This window comes from Pyxicephalus adspersus, chromosome 11 (genome assembly GCF_032062135.1).
Source record: "Pyxicephalus adspersus chromosome 11, UCB_Pads_2.0, whole genome shotgun sequence".
Lineage (NCBI taxonomy): Eukaryota > Metazoa > Chordata > Amphibia > Anura > Pyxicephalidae > Pyxicephalus > Pyxicephalus adspersus.
Genome location: NC_092868.1, coordinates 32,956,849 through 32,979,706, shown reverse-complemented (window position 1 = coordinate 32,979,706; position 22,858 = coordinate 32,956,849). Strand labels below are relative to the sequence as shown.

At 36.7% G+C, this 22,858-nt stretch overlaps 1 protein-coding gene across 1 annotated transcript in view; it reads left to right on the top strand.

The window, feature by feature from the left end:
* Positions 1-22,858, top strand: part of SIK2 (salt inducible kinase 2) — a 114,790-nt gene that overhangs the window by 79,559 nt on the left and 12,373 nt on the right. Inside the window, exons 5-8 of the mRNA XM_072426457.1 lie at positions 4,587-4,711; positions 8,250-8,373; positions 15,208-15,428; positions 17,299-17,451. Coding sequence (XP_072282558.1) covers positions 4,587-4,711; positions 8,250-8,373; positions 15,208-15,428; positions 17,299-17,451 — 623 coding nt within the window. The remainder of the gene's footprint in view (positions 1-4,586; positions 4,712-8,249; positions 8,374-15,207; positions 15,429-17,298; positions 17,452-22,858) is intronic.

Below are 22,858 nucleotides of genomic sequence, written 5' to 3'. Positions count from 1 at the left end.
TGGCATGATCAACGGGTACCTTTTGCACTTATCAAACAGACAATAAAAAACATTATTTCAGTGTTACAGAACAGTGCAATGACATTCAACAGAGGCCTAATCCTCCATGCATCATCTGATGGTCAGCTAACATTTCCCTGATTTATGTGTTCATGAATATGTATATTTAATAGGGGTTACAGATGACAAACCTGCATAATAGACTAGTTCAAACAATGTCATAGGAGGAGAAGAGGACCTGACCCTTGGAGCTCATAATATAAGGGTAGTTTGCATGTTTATAAACAGCACTAGCCTTACCAATGTATTTTAGATATTGTGACTATACAATAATTCTTCCCCTTCACAATACATGGTGGGGAGGTTAAGATTTAGTGCCCTGAAAGCAACATGTCTTTAATTGTTTAAAATGTTGATGTTATTGGATTTACGATGGTGTACAAAGTATAGTATTGCACCTATGAGTGGTTCAGTTCTACCCCTGATATTTGGGCAGGTATGGGACTACTTAGGGAGAAGATAACCAGTCTTTAACTTTAGCTTTAGTCTTGTTCTGTAGATCTGCTCCTCTATCACCAGAAATACAATAACACATCAGATTCCAGTTTACTTTGGTCTTATAAAAGACGGTTTTGAATTGGTTGCACAGCATATTTACGCTATGTACGTCTGCTAAAGCAGCTTTTATATGTCTGCTTTTTACAGTCTCATTTTTTTCCCAGTAGTCTATACCCTTGGTAAGTTTTATATGTGTAATCTTGTACTTTAAAGACCTATATTTTATTATGTGTTATTCTGTGATCCCGGAATGAAATATGGCACATGTGATGACAGAGGTACAGTGTTTACAGTGCAAGTCACTGATCCGTCCCAGGGATGACGTTCCTGCAATAGCTCAGGAACACTCCGTTCTCTGCGTGTCTTGTATTCCCAATGCCGGTAATTACAGTTTCTAGTTATGTAACCCATGTAATAGAGAAAGATTGACAGGCCTGGTGTTCTGAAATCTGACTTGGGTATATGTAATGCTGGACAACACGCTGTCATGTTCAATTCGGTGTTTCCTGACTCATTTCTGTCATTCCGACCCATAGAGACCTTAGCTATTTTTTTGTTTTGTTTTTGGTTTTTAAGTTTCAGGTTTAAATTCACAAAAACAGTACTGGAGGGCTCTGACCACATGCTTCACAATGGTTTTTCTGCTCTTTGTTAGCAAGCCACATCGCTTTCACACGTCTGTGAGCCTTCCAGCACTGCCGATCTGATTCACTCAACAGTCCAGAAATGTCCTTAAGGCCTCAGATGTTTTTTTGTTTTTTTTTTTTATTTATCATGCTTACTTGTTGGGGGCAATTTTCCCTTTCTCTAAAGATATGCAAACCATCATTGGTAAGAACCAATAAAATTTGATTTGCCCAAGTGAAATCAGTTAAAGGTTTATTCATTTTGGTTCGTTGCCTTTCTAAGCCTTTTAATTTTTAATTTTTTTTTTATTTTCGCCAAGTAACTGAAAACTGGGAGGTTTCTTCCTGCTGACTCAGTTCTGACACAATTTTCCAGACATATTTGGCCACCATTTACACATTTTGATTATCTTGAAAAACTAATCACTGCTTATTTTTGCACTTGTAAACCATTGGGTAAATAAACTAGACCTATACCAGCTGTATCGGAGCAGTAGCAGTAGGCTCCCACTGACAATCTTTGTTCTAACATATAGTGATACCAGCCTTATTGTTCTGGGCTTCAGCAAAACCATGTTTCTAACAGTCACTTACAGTATAAAACCCTTACCTGTGATTTTAAGGTTAAATGTGACTATTAGAGGAAGAAGTACAACCCAGACATGTGGACACACCCAATGACCCTGTGGACCCCACTTGGTTGCAGTGGTGATTGAGTGGATAGTTTAAATGCTGTTGCAGTGAATAGTATTTGTAGATCACATAATTAATATTACTTGAATTACTATGTAATCTGAACTATAAATTGAGTGATTGTAAAATAAAAAGATCTGTGCAATCTATATGCGAATGTATTAGTCCTTTGAATTATAAGGTTTTTTTTATGATGTCTTTTACTTCCTTCATGTGTTACCAAAAAGAAGAATAATATTGAATTTTATTTTGTTTGGAAAGCATGACAATGTTAAAGTATATATATGGCAGTAGTTACCAGCAGTCCCACCCTCGCGCACCTCTATCTATTTATCATTTACACCAGCCTAAACATCCTCAAACCAAATTTGATAAACTCTAGGTAAAAACTTTGTCCATGAATTGAGCCCTAATGGTTGAAGAAATTGAGACCCAGTGAATGATAAGAGTGGCCCAAGGACAGTCAGGTTGGAGAGTAAAGGGCCAGATGACGGATGTCTTCCAGCACAAGAAATGAGATGGACTCTGTCTGAGTGTTGTACTTACAATTATGGTTTGTGTCCACATTGGGAAGATTCGTCATCTCGGTTTGTCATGAGAATCCAAGTCACTGGGACAGAAATTTTTACACTTGTCAGTGTTGATGTTGAAAACCTTCATAATACAGAACACCAATAGTGACTGTTGTCCCTGTAGCCTCAGGCTTGGTTTGTTGTGGACACACAGTCCCTGCCATGTTGTTACCAGTATTCTGTTGTGTATGCCTTCTCTACGCTGGCTTACATTTTATATATTTATAGAGTTTATTGGGATATCTCATGTGTGTGACAAAAAATGTTATCCGGTCAATGATGTGTATAATAAGAAGAACTCATTGAGTAGATTGTGCGTGGAAAGGGGGATTTTTCATTAGAAAGCAACCCAGACAACCTTGCCGACAGCAGACAGCATCAGTGCCCTTGGGAAAAGCATATAAATGTGTTAAGCCATAAATGGGAAGGAATAATGCGGTATAAAATGAGAAACAAGGTCTCTCTAATTATCACACTGAAAGATAGTTTAGCATCTATGTACACAACAGAAGGTTTGCATTAAAATCTTGTAATGGGAGAAAGCATCTTTGAAGGCCACATCAGTTGGGATCGGGAATGTTCCTGTTACGACAGCAAGAGCCTCAGAAGTCTGCAATCCTATCTGGTTCAAGACTTAACTTTTGAAGTAAGCAACAATGTAGGTCTTACCATTAGGGCAGAGGTCCAGACATTACATGCGCTATAATGGAAGTAAGCCCAACACAAATACATCACATTATTAAGTTTAACTCCAGGCAGAAAAAGGAGACTCCAATTAACACAGCTTTAAAAATAATAACTAATTACATTTATTTTCTGATTTTGACCTAGAACTAGTTTCTTCTAATTCCCATGTAATGGATTACTAAGGGTGAATGTGGGAGGAGCAGGACTCTGAGCCAATCAGGAAAGGTGTATGCAAATGTACTGACAATTAAGTATAGTGATAGGAGGAGAGAGCAGAATAATTGGTGAGAGAACCTTTTCAGTTTGCTGCTACTCTTTCATTGTGCAGTCAGAAGGCAGGGCATTCACTGGGGGGGATTACCAAATGTAATGAGCAAGTCTCAGGACTGATTGAACAAAACTATAAATTGTTTGGCACATAAAACAGCTAAGTTATATGCATGTAACCTGTGTATTATGTTTGCCTTTGGTATGGTTACCACTTCCTCAAAGCATTGAACCGCTGCCCCAGGAAAGCGGCTACATGTAGCATCCACCCATGACATCCCAATAGAGGATGAATAGGGCCAGCAATGAGCAGTTAAATACCAGTGCAGTGCAAAGTACCAGCTGCCAGGATTTACACAGGAATGCTTGCTGAATTTCCCCTATTTTTAATAAGAGAATGCAATTTCAAGTGCAAAATCAAATAGGACTTTCCATTCCAAATGAGACCTTATTTTTAAAGTAACAAAACTAATAACTTAGGTATTTCTTAAAGCTTGCAGCCTATTCATTTCTTAAAATTTGGCATCCAAAACACTTCTGTGGCCATGATGTTTTCTCAAACATTTGCACTATTTCTGATCCATTAGTTAATTTCTCAATAGGTCATGCTGAGAGCAGAAGGATTTCCAGACTGAGAAGGAAGTGGACTGTTTTAAAGCTGCAGAAAAAACTAATAGGCTTTAAAGTGTATTTCACCATAAATCTTCCTATAACATTTGCTTTCAGTATAAAAATTACACCGTGATAGTGATAGTATGTTTGCTTTGTTTGAAAATAGTGAGGTACAAGCTGGAACTTTTATGAGAACAGTTATTTGTAGTAACATATATCATCCATTCATATTGTATCTCTCAGGACATTAAAATATGATTTCTTATTGGAAGTGATAGTTTACGGAGTTTTCTGCTTTCCTTCTGTTGTGTTTTGAAACCCAAGGACCCATATCTGCAACATATTCCAACACACTGCAGATCAGGCTTTAAAAAAATGGAGTTTAATACTGTTACAACATGTAACACAGCCTATTTGTGATGGTGTTTCTAGCACACAAAATAGGGGATTGTGTATGTTGTACAATTCATTCCAAATCATTAATATATGCCAAGTATATAGCACTATATATAAACAATACTGATGTATTCCAGTAAAATAATATTAACAAATAATCCTTTTTAATCCACAGACTTTGGTTTTGGCAACTTTTACAAGACTGGGGAACCTCTAGCAACTTGGTGTGGAAGCCCACCATATGCAGCTCCAGAAGTGTTTGAAGGGCAACAGTATGAGGGACCACAGCTGGATATATGGGTAATACATTTAGTGTATTTTGTTTGGTAAATCATAATAGTCACAAGAAATCATCAGACAAGCTTACATTGGTAAAAAAAAAAATTTAACTTGATGTTGATCTATTCCACAGTTGGCTTAAACACTAATGGATGGAAATATAGAGACAATGAATTGGAGGGGAAGATTTACCAAAGACTAATAACTTTACAAAGTATATTTTGGCTTGCAAATACCTAGTTACTTAAATTATTCAATCATGTCCAAGCATTTACCTTGCATATGATTGGGCATTTGGAGTGATCAAAGCTTTACCCCATTTACTGATCTCTGTGTACGTATGCTTTGCAAAGTGTATATTCCTTTTGCTACGTTAAGTAAAAGTCTTTGCTAATTCTGCGAATGAACTGGACTTATTTGCTTCTTCTCTCTGCCTGTGCACAAGGAGGGGTTAATAACGCATCAGAATTTAAATAGGCAGTGCTGATACCACATTCTGTAGAATTTAGAGCCAAAAATACACCATCTTGTCATGCTAAACAGAATGGTTATAGCACACTATATTTCTGGCACATCTGCAGTTAATTTTTAGTACAGCATATATAAAAGGAATAAAACGTGGCGAGATATGCATACTAAATATATTTTATGTCTTGACATATGATTCAACAGTCTTTTATTAAATCTATGGTGAAAAGCTGAGATATATAGGAACCTTTGGAACCCCAAAAAAAGATATATCACAGATCACAGAAATCATAAAACAATCCCTTGCCAGAAAATAATTGCATGGTTCTGCTTGTCTGTTTGTAATTTAATGCATCCAGCTCTGTTTGGCAGCAGTTCCCATGTTAGAATGTAAAATTCACTTCATTTATTATTTCCATTGCATATGTTAAGCATATTTGAACAGATTTTAAAACCTAAATTATTATTATTAAAAAAGGAGTGCCATCCTAGTGACTCATAGACATGGGCATTTGTATCACATTGCCAAGATATTCGAGTGTCTCCCAGATATTCAATAGAAGTATTTCCCCCCCGGCACAATTTCTGCTTCTTTTGTTTCAGAAATGTCTCTTTGATAGTCTGATTCACTTTAATCCATTTTTCTGTTTATTTATTCATGTTTCATAGCAAATTATGTGAATTTGAGTAATTTAAATTAATCCTTAGGGATGTTTGGAAAAAAAAAAAAAAGACCTCTACTTACCACTGTTTGCATCTAAACTGGTCATTTATCCTCAATGCAATTTCAACAAAAACTAAAGATACTAAAGTACGTTAGGTGAACTTGTGCCTAATACTGTTTTAAGAAATTGGTAACCCTAGGGCAAACATGCGCAGCACCCCTCCATTTCCTAAAATACCAGTTCAGGATTCGGGGGGCTTTGCTCACAATGCCCTCCAAGTCTTGGTGCTTGTTACTTTAACAAGCACAGAGGGTTCCTTTTTCCTAAATTTTGCCATCTTACTGTGTTGATTACTATGATTAGTAGCACTCCTATTGTCACAGAAATTACCCTTCTGCTCAATCTCCGTCTGCATAGGGTCCCACCGTGCCAATTACTGTGATGAGTAGCAGTCTTATTGTCTCAGAAATTACCCTTCCTCTCAGTCTCCACCTACATAGGGTCCCAATGTTTCAATTGCAGTGATGAGCAGTTGGCACAGAAATTACCCTACTTCTCTAACCTCTGCCTACATAGGGCCCCACTGCCCTGATTACAGTCCTGAAAGTGGTTTTATTGTTGCAACAGGACCTTCTTTATTACAACTTTTCCTACATTTACAAACTTTTCCTAGGTCCCACTGCGCTAATTACAATAATGAGCAGTGGTCTTATTGTCTCAGAAATTACCCTTTCTCTCATTCTCCACCTACATAGGGTCCCATTGCACTAATTGCAGTGATGAGCAGTGGTCTTTTTGGCATAGAAAATAAGCTTCTTGCCCCGAGTACATTCCTGAAAGTGGTTTTATTGGCGCAACAGGGCTTTCTTATTACACACTTACCTATGTTAGGTCCAACTGCACTAATTACAGTGATAATCAGTGGTTCTGGTATGCAGAATTACTTTCGCCTCGAAAGCCACCATCCTAGGGGTCCCATTGCACTTCTTTACAGTAATGACCACTGACACCAGCACAGCGGGAGGTTTCCTCAAACTGTATCACTACATAAATGGAATTGAGGAAAATGGGTGATGCTGCATTAGATAGTCTGATGGACACTGTTAGGTAGTCTGGTAGTAGGTCCAATGTTGAACAAGGAGGAAGGGCCCAATATTTTTAAATTAGAACAGCTCCCATAAATTATAGTTGGCTTTTCCTAGGATTGAAATGCTAAAATGAATTAGGAAGGTGAAGAATGATAGAATGAAAACTTCGTCATTTTGTCATTCTTATTATTTGAACACACGTTCACATAGTATCTACGTCTAAAATCAATTTACTAAACTGATTACCTAATATTTCAATACATAAAAATTCAGTAAAAAGCTCTAGCACAGAACTCTTCCCTAGTGGATGAGCTATCCTGATATGTGGGATCATTAATAAAAATGTATGTTATTCTTTTCTTGTTGTGGTATTAGGGTTAAATTAGTATTACTTTATACTACTTAATAATAGATAGTTTTAAAGTGGGCAACTTCTGCAGGTGAAAAGGAAAATTGGAGGCAATGTCCACAGTAATTAGATACTTAATTTTCCATTCTAACCTTAGAATCTGTCCTCTATTATTTGTGTCTCACGTTTTCCCCTCCCAGACACTGTAGCTTTCAATAGGAGGTTTTAGTACCAGAGACAATGCTGGTATTACAGCAGTCCGTGCCCAGGACTAGGTATAAACAAGTGCTTATGATTCCCATCATCTGTTGTTCATTAACACTAACGCAATCCTAGGTAGCACTTAAAGCGTACCTAAACTTAAAAATTCTCTTGTTTTTTTTAGGTGTAACACCCTTTAAAAAAAATAAATAAAAAAAAATGCCTAGGTGGTCGAGAATGAATGAGAGCGCAAAGCCTCCCGGGATACCTATGTCATGCATCCGGGGAAGCTCTTGGGGGGGCTCCTTCTGTGCATGCCCGAGCATCTCGAACATGCTCAGAAGGAGCCTTTTTGCGCAAAGAGAAAAATTTGCCGATCTCACGCATGCGCAGTGATATCTGCAAACTTTTTTTTTCATCCTTCGGCACCCTGAGCGCCGGCACCGTGACACGTGCCCGGACAATGCGGAAGCTGATGCAGGACAACCTTGGAGCGATCGGACTGCCCTGCAGGATCGCCTTCAAGTGCACTTACTAGCTGCTGAATCTCATTGGACAGAGGATAGCAAATGGCAGAGCCTAGATATGAATTCTCCACTAAAGTCAGACTCCACTAAAAAAGAAAAATAAACAGAGTGTTACACATAAAATGTTTTATTTGCTCAAAAAAATATCAGGGGCTTTGTGATGTCTTTTAGTCAGCACTTAAAGTATAAAACAGAGTACAGCTTCAGTTTATATACTTTTTACTGAAAATTCAATAATTGTCCTCATTTATTTATTTGCAGAGTATGGGTGTCGTACTCTATGTCCTGGTATGTGGTGCATTACCATTTGACGGTCCTACACTTCCCATCCTGAGACAAAGGGTTCTAGAGGGGAGATTTCGAATACCATATTTCATGTCTGAAGGTGCAGTATACTTTTTACAACACAAATTCAATTTATGTTAACAAAAATGTGGTACTTGTAAAATGAATTGTTTTTATTTTGTAATGGCTACAAAAAGTGTAAAAATCTTACATAGAGATCTTACCAGTAAAGATGCAAGAAAACTGCAAGGTGGTATAACTGCTCTGCATGTACCAAAAAACTGGGCTTAGGAGGACTGATTACTAAAGTCTTTATCCTTCTGTATTTTTGTTATGATATTTAGAAATGGATTTGTTAAGTGAAGCATTGTGATCATTGTGTGCAAATGAACTCTTCTTCTATGTTACATTCTGCAAATCTGTGTATTGAATGTCAAGACTCAAATTATGTGGAGGACACATCAATCTGCTCCTTCATCTTAAATAAGATTTCGATATTCCAATCTTTCATTGACCTGTAATGGAAGAAGGTTGTGTATGCAAAATGTTTTAGCATAGAAGTAGCTTAGTCTTCACAGGGGATTGTGTTCAGTATACTTTTTGTTATTATGAAACAAGGCATATTTTCAGGTAGAGTTGCAATCCTATAAACCAGTATTTAATAATTTATTAATTCCTAATACAAATATTCATCAATAAATAAAAAAGATCCTCGCACAAATCTAAGGACTAGCAGACTCCTTGGCCATCTAAAACCCAGCTTGGTATCAGTTCCAAGAAGTCTTTTGCCAAAATGAATATATTCCAAAGTCATTAAAGGTTCCTCCAGACATCCACAAATCAGCAGAGTTCCCAGTCCTTGATATTTATCTACCAGATAGTATCCATGAATAATTTGTAGAAAAGTCATTGGCCTGATTTTATTAAAGCTCTCCAAGGCTGGAGAGGATACACTTTCTTCAGTGAAGCTGAGTGATCCAGCAAACCTAGAATGGATCTTCTCCAAAAATGACTTTTAAGAAATCCATTCCAGGTTTGCTAGATCACCCAGCTTCACTGATGAGTGTATCCTCTCCGGCTTTGAAGAGCCCTAATAAATCAGGCCTGTCTTTAGATGATGGAGAAAATGAAATACATTTGAATTCATGTATCTATATATTTTAGAATATCCGATGGAGTAAAAACGTACCCCTTTGCAGTACAGAGCTTGGTATTCTTAAATTCAAGTCTAGGCAAAATCCATTTTAAACAAACCTTGAGCTAGGTAATTCAAATAAATCACTGTAATCCATCTCATGCACATATCCACAATTCACAGTCTGTATATATTTTTTGATGAATATTTGTATTCATAAAGATTTGATATTAGAGTTGCTGGGAATAATTCTAAATAGCTCATTTCATATTATGCATGCAAAACATTCCAAACCAGTTGGGTTTTCTTTTTATGAAATAAGAATTTATAGAGACTAAGGAGCTAAGTCTTGGTTGATTAGAATTCTACTTTTTATTGTCTATATAATAGTTGTTTAGTTAGAGACAAGGAATGTTTTACTGACGTACATAATGCTCTATGCCCCCAGAACAACACGCTCCATCCATATTGGGCAATGTGTTTGTCACTGCAAACAAGTGATATTTGTTTAGCCTATAGATGTACTGTAGGTTAAATAATTTTTTTTTTAAATGATGACCTGCACAAATATTTGTGATGCCTGAAATATGACTTTGCCAGATTTTTTTTTTGTCTGTATGCAAAGTCAAAGACAGGTCTCAAGGAAGTGAAAGCATTCTATGATTGGAATTTGCTTGGGTATAGTCTGCATGAGTCACCTGAAATGTGCAGTATACACGTTTCATTATATACAGTAGCAGTATATTAGCAATGTATGTCTAGCCCATTATAATTAGAAGGCAGACAAGATTCTCATTCTCTGTAATAATAAGCTAGGTACCAGTAGTTAAAATATGGGAAGTGCATGTGTTGAGCAATGTTAAGGGTGGATGTGTTGTCAGGTGAACATGTGTTTGCTGTTCCTAAATATTGCAGATTAATTTTAATCCAACATTTCCTACAGCTTCTTTAGAAGTAAAGGCCTTCTGGTCTAGCTGCCCCAGAAGACTCAGACAAGTTTTTTTTTTTCTGTGGCCTGTAATGTGAAGTTGCAATCCAATTTAATTTAATTTTGGGTGGGAAGAGAAATGCCAGGACTGAAAGCATGACATATTGAACAGAATTCTAAATTATAATAATAATTATAAATATAATAATAGAACAGCTTTATTGTTGTAAATTTGCCAGCACATTTCCAGAGTCCTGGAAATACCCTTCACATGTAGGTAAAGGGGAGCCTGTGTTCCTATTCCTCAAATGTTGTGGTGCTTGTGGGTGAACACCATCATATGTGCATAGTGGTGGGGATCTCTTCAGCCCTGTGTAATCTCGGACAATGAGCTTACACCAGGCTTTTTATTTATCGTTTCCGTTGGTGAGCGCAGAGAAGGGCAAAAAAGGGTACGTATTAGTTAGAAGGGATGGACTATCAAAAGAACCTTTCAGTTGATAGGAAGCAGTAACAGGTTCAGGGGTCCTTACATTCCATAATTAAAGACATTGCCCACCCTCCAGAGATCAGAAGTAACTTTCCATATTACGACCACAGACTAGAACAATATTTTTGGATAGAGAGATAAAAATTATACATGTCACTGACTCACCAGGAACTGGGCATGCAATTTGCACCTATCCAGGAGGGAATGAGGCATTGAGTACATGATTGGTGTCACGTATGCATGTATCTGCTAGGCTACACCTTGTTGAAGTACTGTACTTAGCAATTTAGCACTGCAGATAATTCTTCTATAAAACTACATTTATTTTACAAGAACCAGTAACAAATGAACTTACTGAACATTTGTATTTTTATTTTTATTAGAACTTTTTGTGCTCTCACTTCTTTAATATTCCTTTTTCCTACATAGTTTTCTTTTCTTTTTATAGGTTTAAATTTCAATGGGTAGAAGGTGTTCCCCAAAACAAAATAGATGCTAACCTCTTGTGAATGTTCACTTTGCAGAATGAATGTTAGTAAATAAAGGAAAGTTGTCTTCAATTTGAGTACATAATCAGGTGCTAGTAAATATCCCTTTTTTTCTTGCTTTCACACAGCTTTTCCTTATTTACTAACATTGATTTATGTGGTGGGCAGCCTAAACTTTTTTTAGTTAATGAACCCCTATGTCTGGCAAACTTGGTGGTGTGTAAAGTCGGATCGCTGTTCAGGCTGTTAGATAACTGCATGCTTAGTAAGATCAGGTAATCAAATGTATGCAATAGCATGTTCTTGACTGGTCCTTTTTAATACCGTGGGCGTTTTTTGGTCCTTAAAATTCCTTTGAACAAAAAAAAAAAAAATTTAAGTACATAACTGAGTTTTAAGGAATGTAAAGCTAGAGTTCTTTGCATTTGTGGTCTTAGTAACTGGATCAGCACTAGGGATCTCCTTCTACATCATCCATCTTTTCGTAAGCAACATGTTCCCGGGTGGACAAACCTTTCTAGCTTCATTGTCAGCACACATCTGCTTGATGTTTCTGTAAATTAATTGACTCTTGATAATTAAAAGATTGCAGTATTGGTTCGGTTTGCTTCCGTGTTTATTTTTCTAGCAATTTACAAAGCACCCTAACTGGCTGCATTTTACTGAACGTCATTTAATTAATTTTGTGTTTGCAATCAAAATACCTCTCCTGGGACCTTGTTTGGTAATGCTGATGGAAAAGGGATGCCATCTTTGCGAGTCTTTATTTCTTGGATTTAAAGGCTTCTACAGTAATCTGATATAGTCTCTGAATTACAAACCTGCCCCAGTATATGTTTACTAAATTTAAAACCTTTTAAATGGAAAGAGTAAAAATGAATATTTTACATAATATTTCCAAGCATATTTTGCTGCAATAAAATCATGGATTGTGGACCATTTGGTCTGGCTTCATGGAGCCAGTGTCAGGCACTGTTAAATATTTTGTCTGAAAGAACAAGTAAGGAGAACTGTGATGTGCCGGCCCTTGTGTCGTACTGGAGGAGGGAGTAGCTCAGCTGGCCTGGTACACTTGTGGCCGCTCTGTAGGTTGTGGTCTGTTTGTTATGTGTTCTCTCCCATGGCAAACAAAGGGTGAAACTCCCCAATGCAACAAAGACAGCAAAAACATTAAAACAGAATTTCTAATCCTTTCTCAATTCATCCACTATGTCTGTTGTAGCCCCTCGGATAACTTTCCCATGTCATTGGTATTTCTCCCAAATATTTGTGACATATGTACGCACATAGACTGCATAATTTAAAAAATAAAATATCTTTGTCCTATGTTTTATTTTTTGCATCGATTGAAATGTGCTTAGATGATGGAATGGTCTACCATCTATTGACTGTTGTTATAGGTCAGGACTTTTGAAATCTTGTCACAGGTATGAGCCTGATTTTTCCCTAGTTGTTTTTGGCTTATGACAAAGAGAACCAAAGACATTGACTTTTGTTGGAGACATGGTCCTCGGAGGATTTTCTAGCTCTGTCCAACAACCTGTTTTGTAGTGTAAAAAATCTGCCATGGTCTGGAAATTTTTCATCATAAGCTTTAGGGATTTTTTTTTACAGGGGTAAAACCGAGAGGAACATAATATATATATATAATAATAATAATTATTAATAATATAATGGAGCTTATGATAATTGCTATCTGCTCTGCAGAGTTATTCCATTCCGGTTCCTTCAGTTTACATCACCTTCAATAAATGCTAACAGTGGTGTTGACTATGCAGTGTTCTGGGGAGGACTTTTTGCTTAATACATACAGAACTCACATGGCATTGACAGGACTCTCCTCCTTGCTTTTCTTTTAAATTCCCCTACTGCCTGGGAGATTTCCCATTTTCCTGTTGAATTTCTCAAGGGGATAACCCCTACCTGCTCTAAAATGGAAAAAAAACACATTTAGACATAAAATATACATAACTGGTAACAGCTCCTGTAGTAACACTGCAGTGAGGGGACACATAATTAGTATTGTTCATCTTCGTGTGCAAATCTGCTGCCAATCCGCTACCCATTGGTCCAGTTGATTTTCCATTCTCATGGTTTGAAGACCTCGCACATGTATATGTTTTTCTGCCCTTCCAATCATGGGTTGGGGTGAGGCACAGAACAGATGAGAGCGCTTTATTAAATTTGTTCCATCAATCATACACAAAACTGTTCATGTCCAATCAAAGACCCCAAAAAATCAGTTGTTTAGTATCTGATGGCTTTTAAATTCTTTTCAGATTCTCTATAGATCTAATAGTTTTATTGGAAGTGAAAATGGCCCTGTTTGTACTGTGCCTATGTTTATTTAGGCAGCTTTCAATTCAGTGTAAAAAGCACCTTGGCTAATACAGACTATCAATGTTCATTTATATTCATAGCAGTCACAAAGATTAGTGTATATGGACACTTGCAGTCACCATAGAGCTGATTGATAGAGGCCTTTGTTTATCAAACAAACTGGAGGTTCTTACCCTTGGCAACCAATCATATTGAAACCTGTGATTAGGATGTAGCAGACAGTAGGAAATAAATGTTTCTTAGCAATGGCTCAATTATACGTCGAGCCAAGAGAGTCCGTAATTCAAAGTGCATGTGGCCAAGTTTTAAATCCAGACATGGGAACACCAACCTGTGTGCAGGCTTTTAAATCAACTTTTGAACAACCTCTAAAATCATCCTGGTGTATTGGAGTTTATTTTAGCCCTACATCATTATTTGTCTAACGCTGTTGACAGATCTATGTTTGTAGTTTTCATCAAACTTAATGTCCAAGAATTACCGCACTTGTCAATACAATACTCAATGTTATTGACCTTGTTCTAAAATACTTCTGAGATTTCCAGATTATAGCTTCACAACAAATGCTTCTGGGTCACCACCATCCTTATCCATTCACCCTCCTTTTCTTTGCTGATGTTTACAAGCAAAGAGAAACGGGATTAATAATGGAAACAAAGCCATAATCTTTCTCCAGATTCTTTGTGGTGGAAACACAGACCCCAGGCCTACGTGTGTGACGTATGGAGATTCATTAAAGCATGATCCCCTGAGGCTTCTCTGATATATTTAACCCTTTTCTACATGTTATGACACGATAAGTCATTGACAGCTGAGTGTTTATTTTGCATGTTCCACAAGGAATTTCAAAGGGCTCCGCTCGGTCAAAGTTAAGGGGATGTATAAGCTAATTTTTTTATTTGTCTTTTGACATTTTATACCAAAATGTAAATCCTAAATGTAAAACTACTTAACAAGCTTCAAAAGTAGAGTAAAAGAAATGCTATTATTAGTAATAGAGAATTTAAATAAGAATAAATGGTAAAATGAATATATTCTGTTAATTTATGTACACAAGAATCTGATCTTTAGGAAATATAAAATCAAGTGAACCTATTTTTTTCAAATCTGCAGCTGTTGAAAAAAAAATCTGCCATGTAGGTTCTCGTTTAGACTTTTCCTTTTATCGGGTGACACCACTGTCCTTAATTATACTCCTGCATTGTCACCATGTCATATAGGCTTCCAATTGGGACTAGAATTGGCTGTCTCGGTATACATTACGCAGGGATATTCCACTGTCGTCGCCATCAGCAAAGTTGATCACAAACACCGTGCTTTAACAAACAAAAATGTGTATTCTTGTGTTTATCTGTGGATTTTTTTGACTTGCTTTCTGGTAAAAGCAGCAGAAATATACAGAATAAATGTGATATTTTTGCAGTAGTAACTGTATTTCCACAGATACTAAAATCTATTAGTAGATATGGGATGAGAGCCGCTCCATTTCTCTCAATGTTTCCTACAGTATCAAATAATGCAATGACACTTACTATGTTTTTCCTTTTTTCTAGAATGTGAACACTTAATTAGAAGGATGCTGGTGCTAGAGCCTTCAAAACGTCTGTCCATTGCTCAGATCAAGGAGCACAAGTGGATGATGACTGAGGTCCCAGTACACCGGCCTGTCCTGTATGCCCAGAGTCAAGAGAAGGAAGCATCCATTGGGGAACACAATGAACAGGTCCTGAGGCTCATGCATAGCTTGGGCATTGACCAACAAAAGACAATAGAGGTGAGATAATGGGCAGGGAATGCATTCAAGAATTACTTATATTTCCATTTTAGGAAGGTTGAATCATCCACCATTTGATTTTTCTGAAGCCTTCCGGAGAGTTTCAGCCATCTTGTGCTAATAATAGAAGTCATTCTTACTCTATTACATTTCTTTTAAATTACAAATTATGCCACTTACGCACTGGAATTTCATGCCATGTGGTTGATTCAATCTCCTAGTATCTATCAAAATTATAGTATAAACCACAATCTAGAAAACTAGAATAAGTAAAAAAAAAATATATAAATATATCTTTGGGCAACACCTTTATAGCCTCTTTCAGGCTTGTGCTTGAAAACCTGCCTGTTAGCCGCTCCCAACAACCCCTCTTCAGCTACTATGCTGTCAACCGCAGAGTTTGACAACAGTTTTTTTTCATGAGGTTAAGGTGCGGTTCTACCTTTACTGGAAGGTGTCAGAATACATCATAGACTTATAAAAACACATGCATGAAATGGTTACCATTCAGTTGAGAGGCAGCAGTCGTGGCATGGTTGAGTCCGCTGTAGAATGTTGCATTCATCTCTAGGTCTAAAGTGGAGCTAAAAGGGGAATTCTGGAATAACAGACCTAAATTACACAGCCAGTCTTTTCTGTTAGAATAGGGCTGGCTAAACACAATTTTTCATGGTGGAACTGAAATATACAATGCTAATAGCAAGGATAAGACAGTTTTATAAAATTGTATGGATTACATAGAATAAATTAATACACTTTTACACAATTAAAAACAACTTTGTTGAGTAAACTTTTGACAAGTGTGTTATGTTTGCCATTGATGTGCACTGACATGGGTTTTAGAGTGCAATTTTAATGGCTCCATTGAATTACCACAATGGCAAACTGGTGGTGAAAATACCAAAAAAACAAAATTGGTTTTCCAGTGAACTTCAACAGGCTGGTGTGAATAGATTCTTTTAAAGACAATGTATTGTCTCATATGTATACATTTACTGTAAAATGCAACAAACTGTATGGCATGTGCCTGGTATGAATGAGCCCTCAAGGAAATAATTGTAAATAGTTCTACCAATGACTCATGGTTTTAAGGCACTTATGATTGATTGGAATTCATACTTTTCATTATTAATTCCAGTCTAGCAATCACTTGATCTTCACATTCTTCTGTTGTCCTTCAGGTCTGCCCCATACCTAGCTTTCTGACATGTGTTGACTCATTAGCACATTGGCTAAATGCCCGATGACGTTTCAGTACATTCCTTCAAGACTTATTTTTAAAATAAAATGCACAGTGAAGCCTTCTTAGAAAAGAAGATATTCACATGTCTGATTCCATTATAATGTATCTGTACTATACACCATCTTTTCTAGATGTACACCTAACCGTCGGAATGCAAATGAATGATGTGCATGGTTCCCCCCACTATCCGGGATATAGAATAATCCTCTCATTTTTGGTGTATATGTGAATGTGACATGTGAATACCTTCTGTTCTACAAACGGGTTCACTGTATGGCTCACCATGGTCTTCTGGTTATAAGTTTACACTATAATATACTAATATCACAACAAATATAAATAATACATTAGAACAATGCACAAAGTTTTGTTTTGAACATGCTAAGATGCAGTATTTCTATTGACTTTTAGGTTTTCTGTTTACTTATTCTGGTAATATATTTCTTTGCCATCCATATATTCATACATTTTTTGCTGAGTTTGTTTGGGACTTTGAATAGGAGGTGGCTCAGCTTAATCACTGTGTTTTTATACAAGAGGGCTCCAGTGCTGGTATTGAAGCTTTGTAAAAGACCTTTACCTTGCTGATACAATTCTGTTAACAATAATTATTGTGTTCATTTTCAGTCTTTACAGAACCGCAGTTACAATCACTTTGCTGCTATCTATTACCTGCTAGTGGAGAGGCTAAAATCTCACCGAAGCAGCTTTCCAGTAGAGGCTAGGATTGATGCTCGCCAGCGACGACCAAGCACAGTTGCTGAGCAGACGGTAGCCAAGGTAAAAAGAAATACCTTTGTACTTTACCACACTACGAAGTATGGTCATAAAAAGTTTTATAAGCCTTGTTCTTGACACTTAAGAATGAAAATAATGTAACAATTGTGAAAGATAGCACCTGCAAAATGAATGAATAAAACTGAGACTGCCTCAGTGTTGCATAAATGTGATTTTTTTTTTTTTTATCATGCAGAATAAATAGTACAAAGGCCCAATGACAACTCTATACCTTTGTTCCTCTTATAACATTAATAAAAGGTCCACTAAGGCTGCCACTTACTTCCAAGTAATTGGAACACAGTGCAAGAAGCTAAAAATTGCTATAATTACTAAGAATAAAGGAAAACCCAAAAATGCTAAAAAAATTATAGCTACATTATTTTAGCTGTGAAGAGCTTGAAAGTATTTAAAAAAAAAAATAAAACACCTGTTACACGTCATGCTTGTAAATCCAACTTCATACAAACTTTCGTGAATTTCCATGGGAATGTTGTGCACAAACTGTACACAATGCCCTTAGTTGGCCATATTGTTATAAAGCAAGATTTCATGTATTTGGCAGATTTGGAAAATCATATCTAATGCCTTATAAAATAAAGAGGTAATCTTTAAAGTATGATATGTCTTTATTTCTTAGAGTAAAACTTTCCAGTAAAGCGTTTGTCAACCAAAGGTAGGCTGACCCAATATCCATTGAAGTAAATAAAATTAAAGCACACTATGTGTCCCTGTTATGTATATCAGTATGTGTTAGGCAATGTTACTGGAACAATCAAGTACATTGTTATAAAGGGGTGGGGTATGATGGAAACTATTATAATTATACCTCTGAGTGTCAGATTTATCAGATTACTGACTTCTTTACAAACCTATACACAATGGAACTGATGTGTAACTTTATAGCCTGGCTACCTCATCACTAACAAACAAGATTGTGTTTTTGTAAAGCCATGAAAGCACCTCTTCTATGCATAGATACACTCATAGGAATAAATCGCAGGTATGTCTATGTGGAATTACAAGTCTACATATCCATTTCTCTGTCTGTGGTCAATGTATGGCATTTACAAATGACATAAGCTGTTCAGGAGCATGGCGGCTCAGTGGCAAGCACTCTCATCTTGTAGTGGTAGGGTCCCACGTTTAAATTTAAAATATCTGTGTGAAATTTGTATGTTCACACTGTGTTTGTATTGGTTCCCTTCAGGGACTGTGTTTTCGTCCCACATCCAAAGAACATGCTGGTAGTTTCTCCCAGACTTAAACTATGTTAGGGACATAAGACTGTGACTATGGTGGGACGTTAAATTGTGAGCTTCTGTTCGAGACAGTTAATGCAGAACCAAACCAGCAATACTCACTTATCCTGCGTTCTGTCTTAGGTTGCCGCCATCTTTCTTCCTCTTTTCTTTCTGGAGATGATCTATGACCATCTTAATTGACCAGAGTGGGATGACATAACTTCTGCACAAGCGCCGGGGGTTTCATTCACTTGTAATGCCATGGCGCTATATAAATACATGACAGTTATCATCTTTTACTTACCTTTGCAGTGCCACTCTCAAATTTTGTTTGATTTTATTGCACTTGCTGTCATCTAATTAGTTGAAAAACAAATCTCCAAACTTTGAAATTTCACCTGGATTGGGCTGGTGATGGGGAATTGGTATCTTGGGTTCTCCTGCTTCAAGGATCCATGGATTTCAATGGAAGGGCTTATAAGTAATATGTGGGAGGTTAGCTGTTGCACACTTTCCTGGTGGGTGCTTTACCTGTTCACAACAGTGTAAGTTTTCATCTACATTCCAGAGCTCTGCTGTCACTATGCAAGGCCGATACCAAGTCAAATTCAGGTACACTGCTGCATTTAATAAGAATTGCATCTAATATAGGAATCACAAGAAACTGCCACCATTTGATAGCTGCACTGCCCCTACCGGTCATGCAGATCCTCACGGAAATATATTGCAATCAAGGTGATTTTTTTTTTCTGCCTTGTCTGGTAACACTACGCAATGATTATTAGTGAATGATGTCTTAAATACAGTAACCTATATCTGCCAGTCAGATTTCATCTTTCATCGGTTTGCAACTGTCGGAAAAATATAAATTATTTGCTGATTGGTTAGCGTTGTGTTCCAATTTTCTCATTTCTTTATCTTGCAATCATTTTTATTCAATTATAAATGATAATGTACATAGAGAAGTAAAACAATTACATCCCTCTGACCTTTAAAATTTTGGGATATCCTTCTTTGAGTGACCAATCTTTATATGCTAAACCCAAAATAAAATCATGGCTTATGTATGAAAAGTATTCAACTAAAAAATACCTATCTAATTTTTGTAGGTAGAACAAACACTGATTTTGATTGGCTGCTGGCATTTTCTGATTCATACATCAACCTCCCAAAAGTGCCCATATTTTACTTTTATTTCATTACCTTTTGTAGTAGAAAATGCTATTATTGTGCTCAGACTATAAACACAGGTCACGTTATACGGCATACGTTATTTATTTTATCCAGCTCCCATTGTAAAACAAACGATCGTAAATATGGTAATAGCCTCATGATACAACTGTCAGTTATTCCAGTGTCTAAATTAGGCGTGACTTGATAATAAACCTTTTTCACTTTACATTCCCAACTCATATCCAGAGCTGCATGGCCTATTAACCAAACCAACGGGAGGTAATGTTCTGTCAATAACAATAATTACTGTGATATAAGAGATAAAGCGCTTGTTGCATCCTGAGCAAATCATTCTTTCAGATGAAACCAAGGAGTCCAAGAAAGCAGCTGTCAAGATTTCATGTGACAGGAGTGTAGAGTGTGCTGTAAAACCTAAGCTCTTATCTGCATAGCAAGTTCTTTCATGTCTGCCAGCATTAGGCGAACAATAGGTTTTACGTAGAAGCTTGTGTTCGCTATGTGCTGCTTAATCCATTTATGAAATGTTTTCATCTTATCGATGGCGTTGGAAGTAAAAACAACCTTGGTGAAGGTCACAGACAGATAATTCTGTCTGTTATAGAGGATGACTGGTAGTTGTTTTTTTTTTTTTTAACATGTTAGTGGATCAGTTACTATTTCAGCACTTTAAACCCATCATGTAATAATTATATACAAGACCTATTTAATCCTTATGTGAGATGTAAAGTGGTGCCCACACAGTAAACCACAATGCACAACTGTAAATACCCTGTACCTTTCAGTGTGCCGGGTAAGAAAGAAAAAAAAAAGGTAGTGCACATACATTTTAGTGTGTGGCAGCGCTTAACTAGCAATTTCAAAATGAAAGCGCTACTTAAAGCAATGCATACATAATCCACTATAATGCAGGTAAATGCGTATGTGTTACTTTAACGCAATGGTGTTAACCAGCTTTAAGACCCCATTGAGTACCATCTGTATTGTTTTAGTTTTATTAGTCAGTCACTGTTCGCACACGAGTGGGCTAATGATAAAGTTTCTTTCTGCATTCAGAATGGAATGTTGACTTTTTGCTGATAGCATAAAGGACTTTGCTTATGAATAGGTGACTTTAAAGGGACCCTGTCACCATTAATTTTAATAAAATCTTCTATCTCCTATAAGATATTTGTGTGCATTTTAAGCAGAGCTCTACATTAAAAATGAGATATTAAGATGGTTTTGCAGAGTTCTTTTTGCAGATAGGCAATGTCCTTCCTGCAATAAAACATACTTACCTGCTGGTTCTCAGTCTTTTCGAAATTCACATTGAGATACACATGTGAAGTTCAGTTTATGATGCTGGGAATCCTGGTTTACATATAACTCTCACGCATTTGCTGGAGTTACATCAACCTGGCCTAGCCAAATATGGGGGTCAATGACCCGAACTCGATGAAGACTGGTGGAAGATAGTGGCGACAGCCAGAACAAGGAGATGTACTTAAAAAGATTGAGAGAAGGCAGGTCATTTTATTTTATTAAAGAGGAACATTGTTGTCCCTTCTGCCAAAAAAGAGCCTACCTGCTTGCAATTTTATTTTTAATGTTCAGTTCCACTTTAACTGCATAATATATTCAGAAAAGGTCTTACTCTTCCTGTAGACATCCAGAAGTCCTGAGAATGCTGCAGCATGCTGCCATCTTGGATGTGATGTGTACAGCACCAGTAGACTCACAGCTGGCACACAAGAAGCACTGCATACTATTCTTCTTCTATTCACCCGTCAAAGTTTTCTATACTGTGTTTTAGTTTGGTTTGTAATATTTATTTGGGCAATCCCGTTAAGAATGATTTGAAAGTACCTTGTTTGGATTCCATTGTAATGACTTTGGGCCATCATTGCATAACCTTGGCTTTTTTGCTTCATTAGAAAAATGCTGAAAATTTGCATACACAAATGCTAATATAGTGTGTAAAATCAGTTGGTAATTTTTGACTAAAAGTGTATAAAAATAATCCCTACTTTTAGATCTGGTGTGTATATTGAATTTAACACCACAGATGCTCAATTTCATACATTTAAATGTCTTATTCATAGCATGACTAGTTCTGAAATAAACGTAAATAAAAATAATTGACCTTTATGAGTCAAAGATTCATCTGTTTACTGTGAAATGGTATATTGAATGGGTAGGCAACATGATGCATTGACTGACAGTGACAATGTATGCACCATGCAAAAGTTTGCAGTTAGATTAGATACATAGATTTTTGTATTGATTTTTAAAGCATAATAGTGTTTCCATTGTGGAAAAATGAATTGGAGCTAATAAAATAGATCTCATTCCTTTTATAGTCTAGAAATCTATTTCATAAAGTGTTATCACTGTATAGAATTTACACAGTGTATATTAAAAGTAACAAAAATGAACTTGTCAGGTACAGTTAATCAAATTTATGGGCCTGATGGCCCTAGATGACTCCATACAAGAAAACTGCCACTACATTTAATGGGTTCTCTACTCAATTGTAGAGATTTTATGAGTTCAGATGAATTTATTTAACAGGGGGAAAAAAAGAAAGTTGTCCTTTTCAAGTGATTTCATGGTAAAATACTAACCTTATTGTCAGTACGATCAGGTGCCTGTAGGTCTCAGTGGCATTAGTTGCCAAGCTCAAAATAATGTAAAAAATTGGGCACTTGCCCATTGCATCCTAAATGTTCCAGTGTTCCATCAGTGTTTAGAAACATTGTGCAGTGTTTTAAAGAGACAATATACTACAGGTAAAACCTGGTTTAGTGTTTTATTGATAGGTGTCACTAAGACACTACTACAAGAAGAATTGGGGCAATTCACCCAGTCACAAAATTGGCAGTTTTCTTTCCTATTATTCATATACAAAACATTGTTTGTACTCCTTCTTTAACCCATTGAGCCCCTCATGGAGTTATGTCCATGTGAAGCCTAATTATTTCTTCTATAGTGTT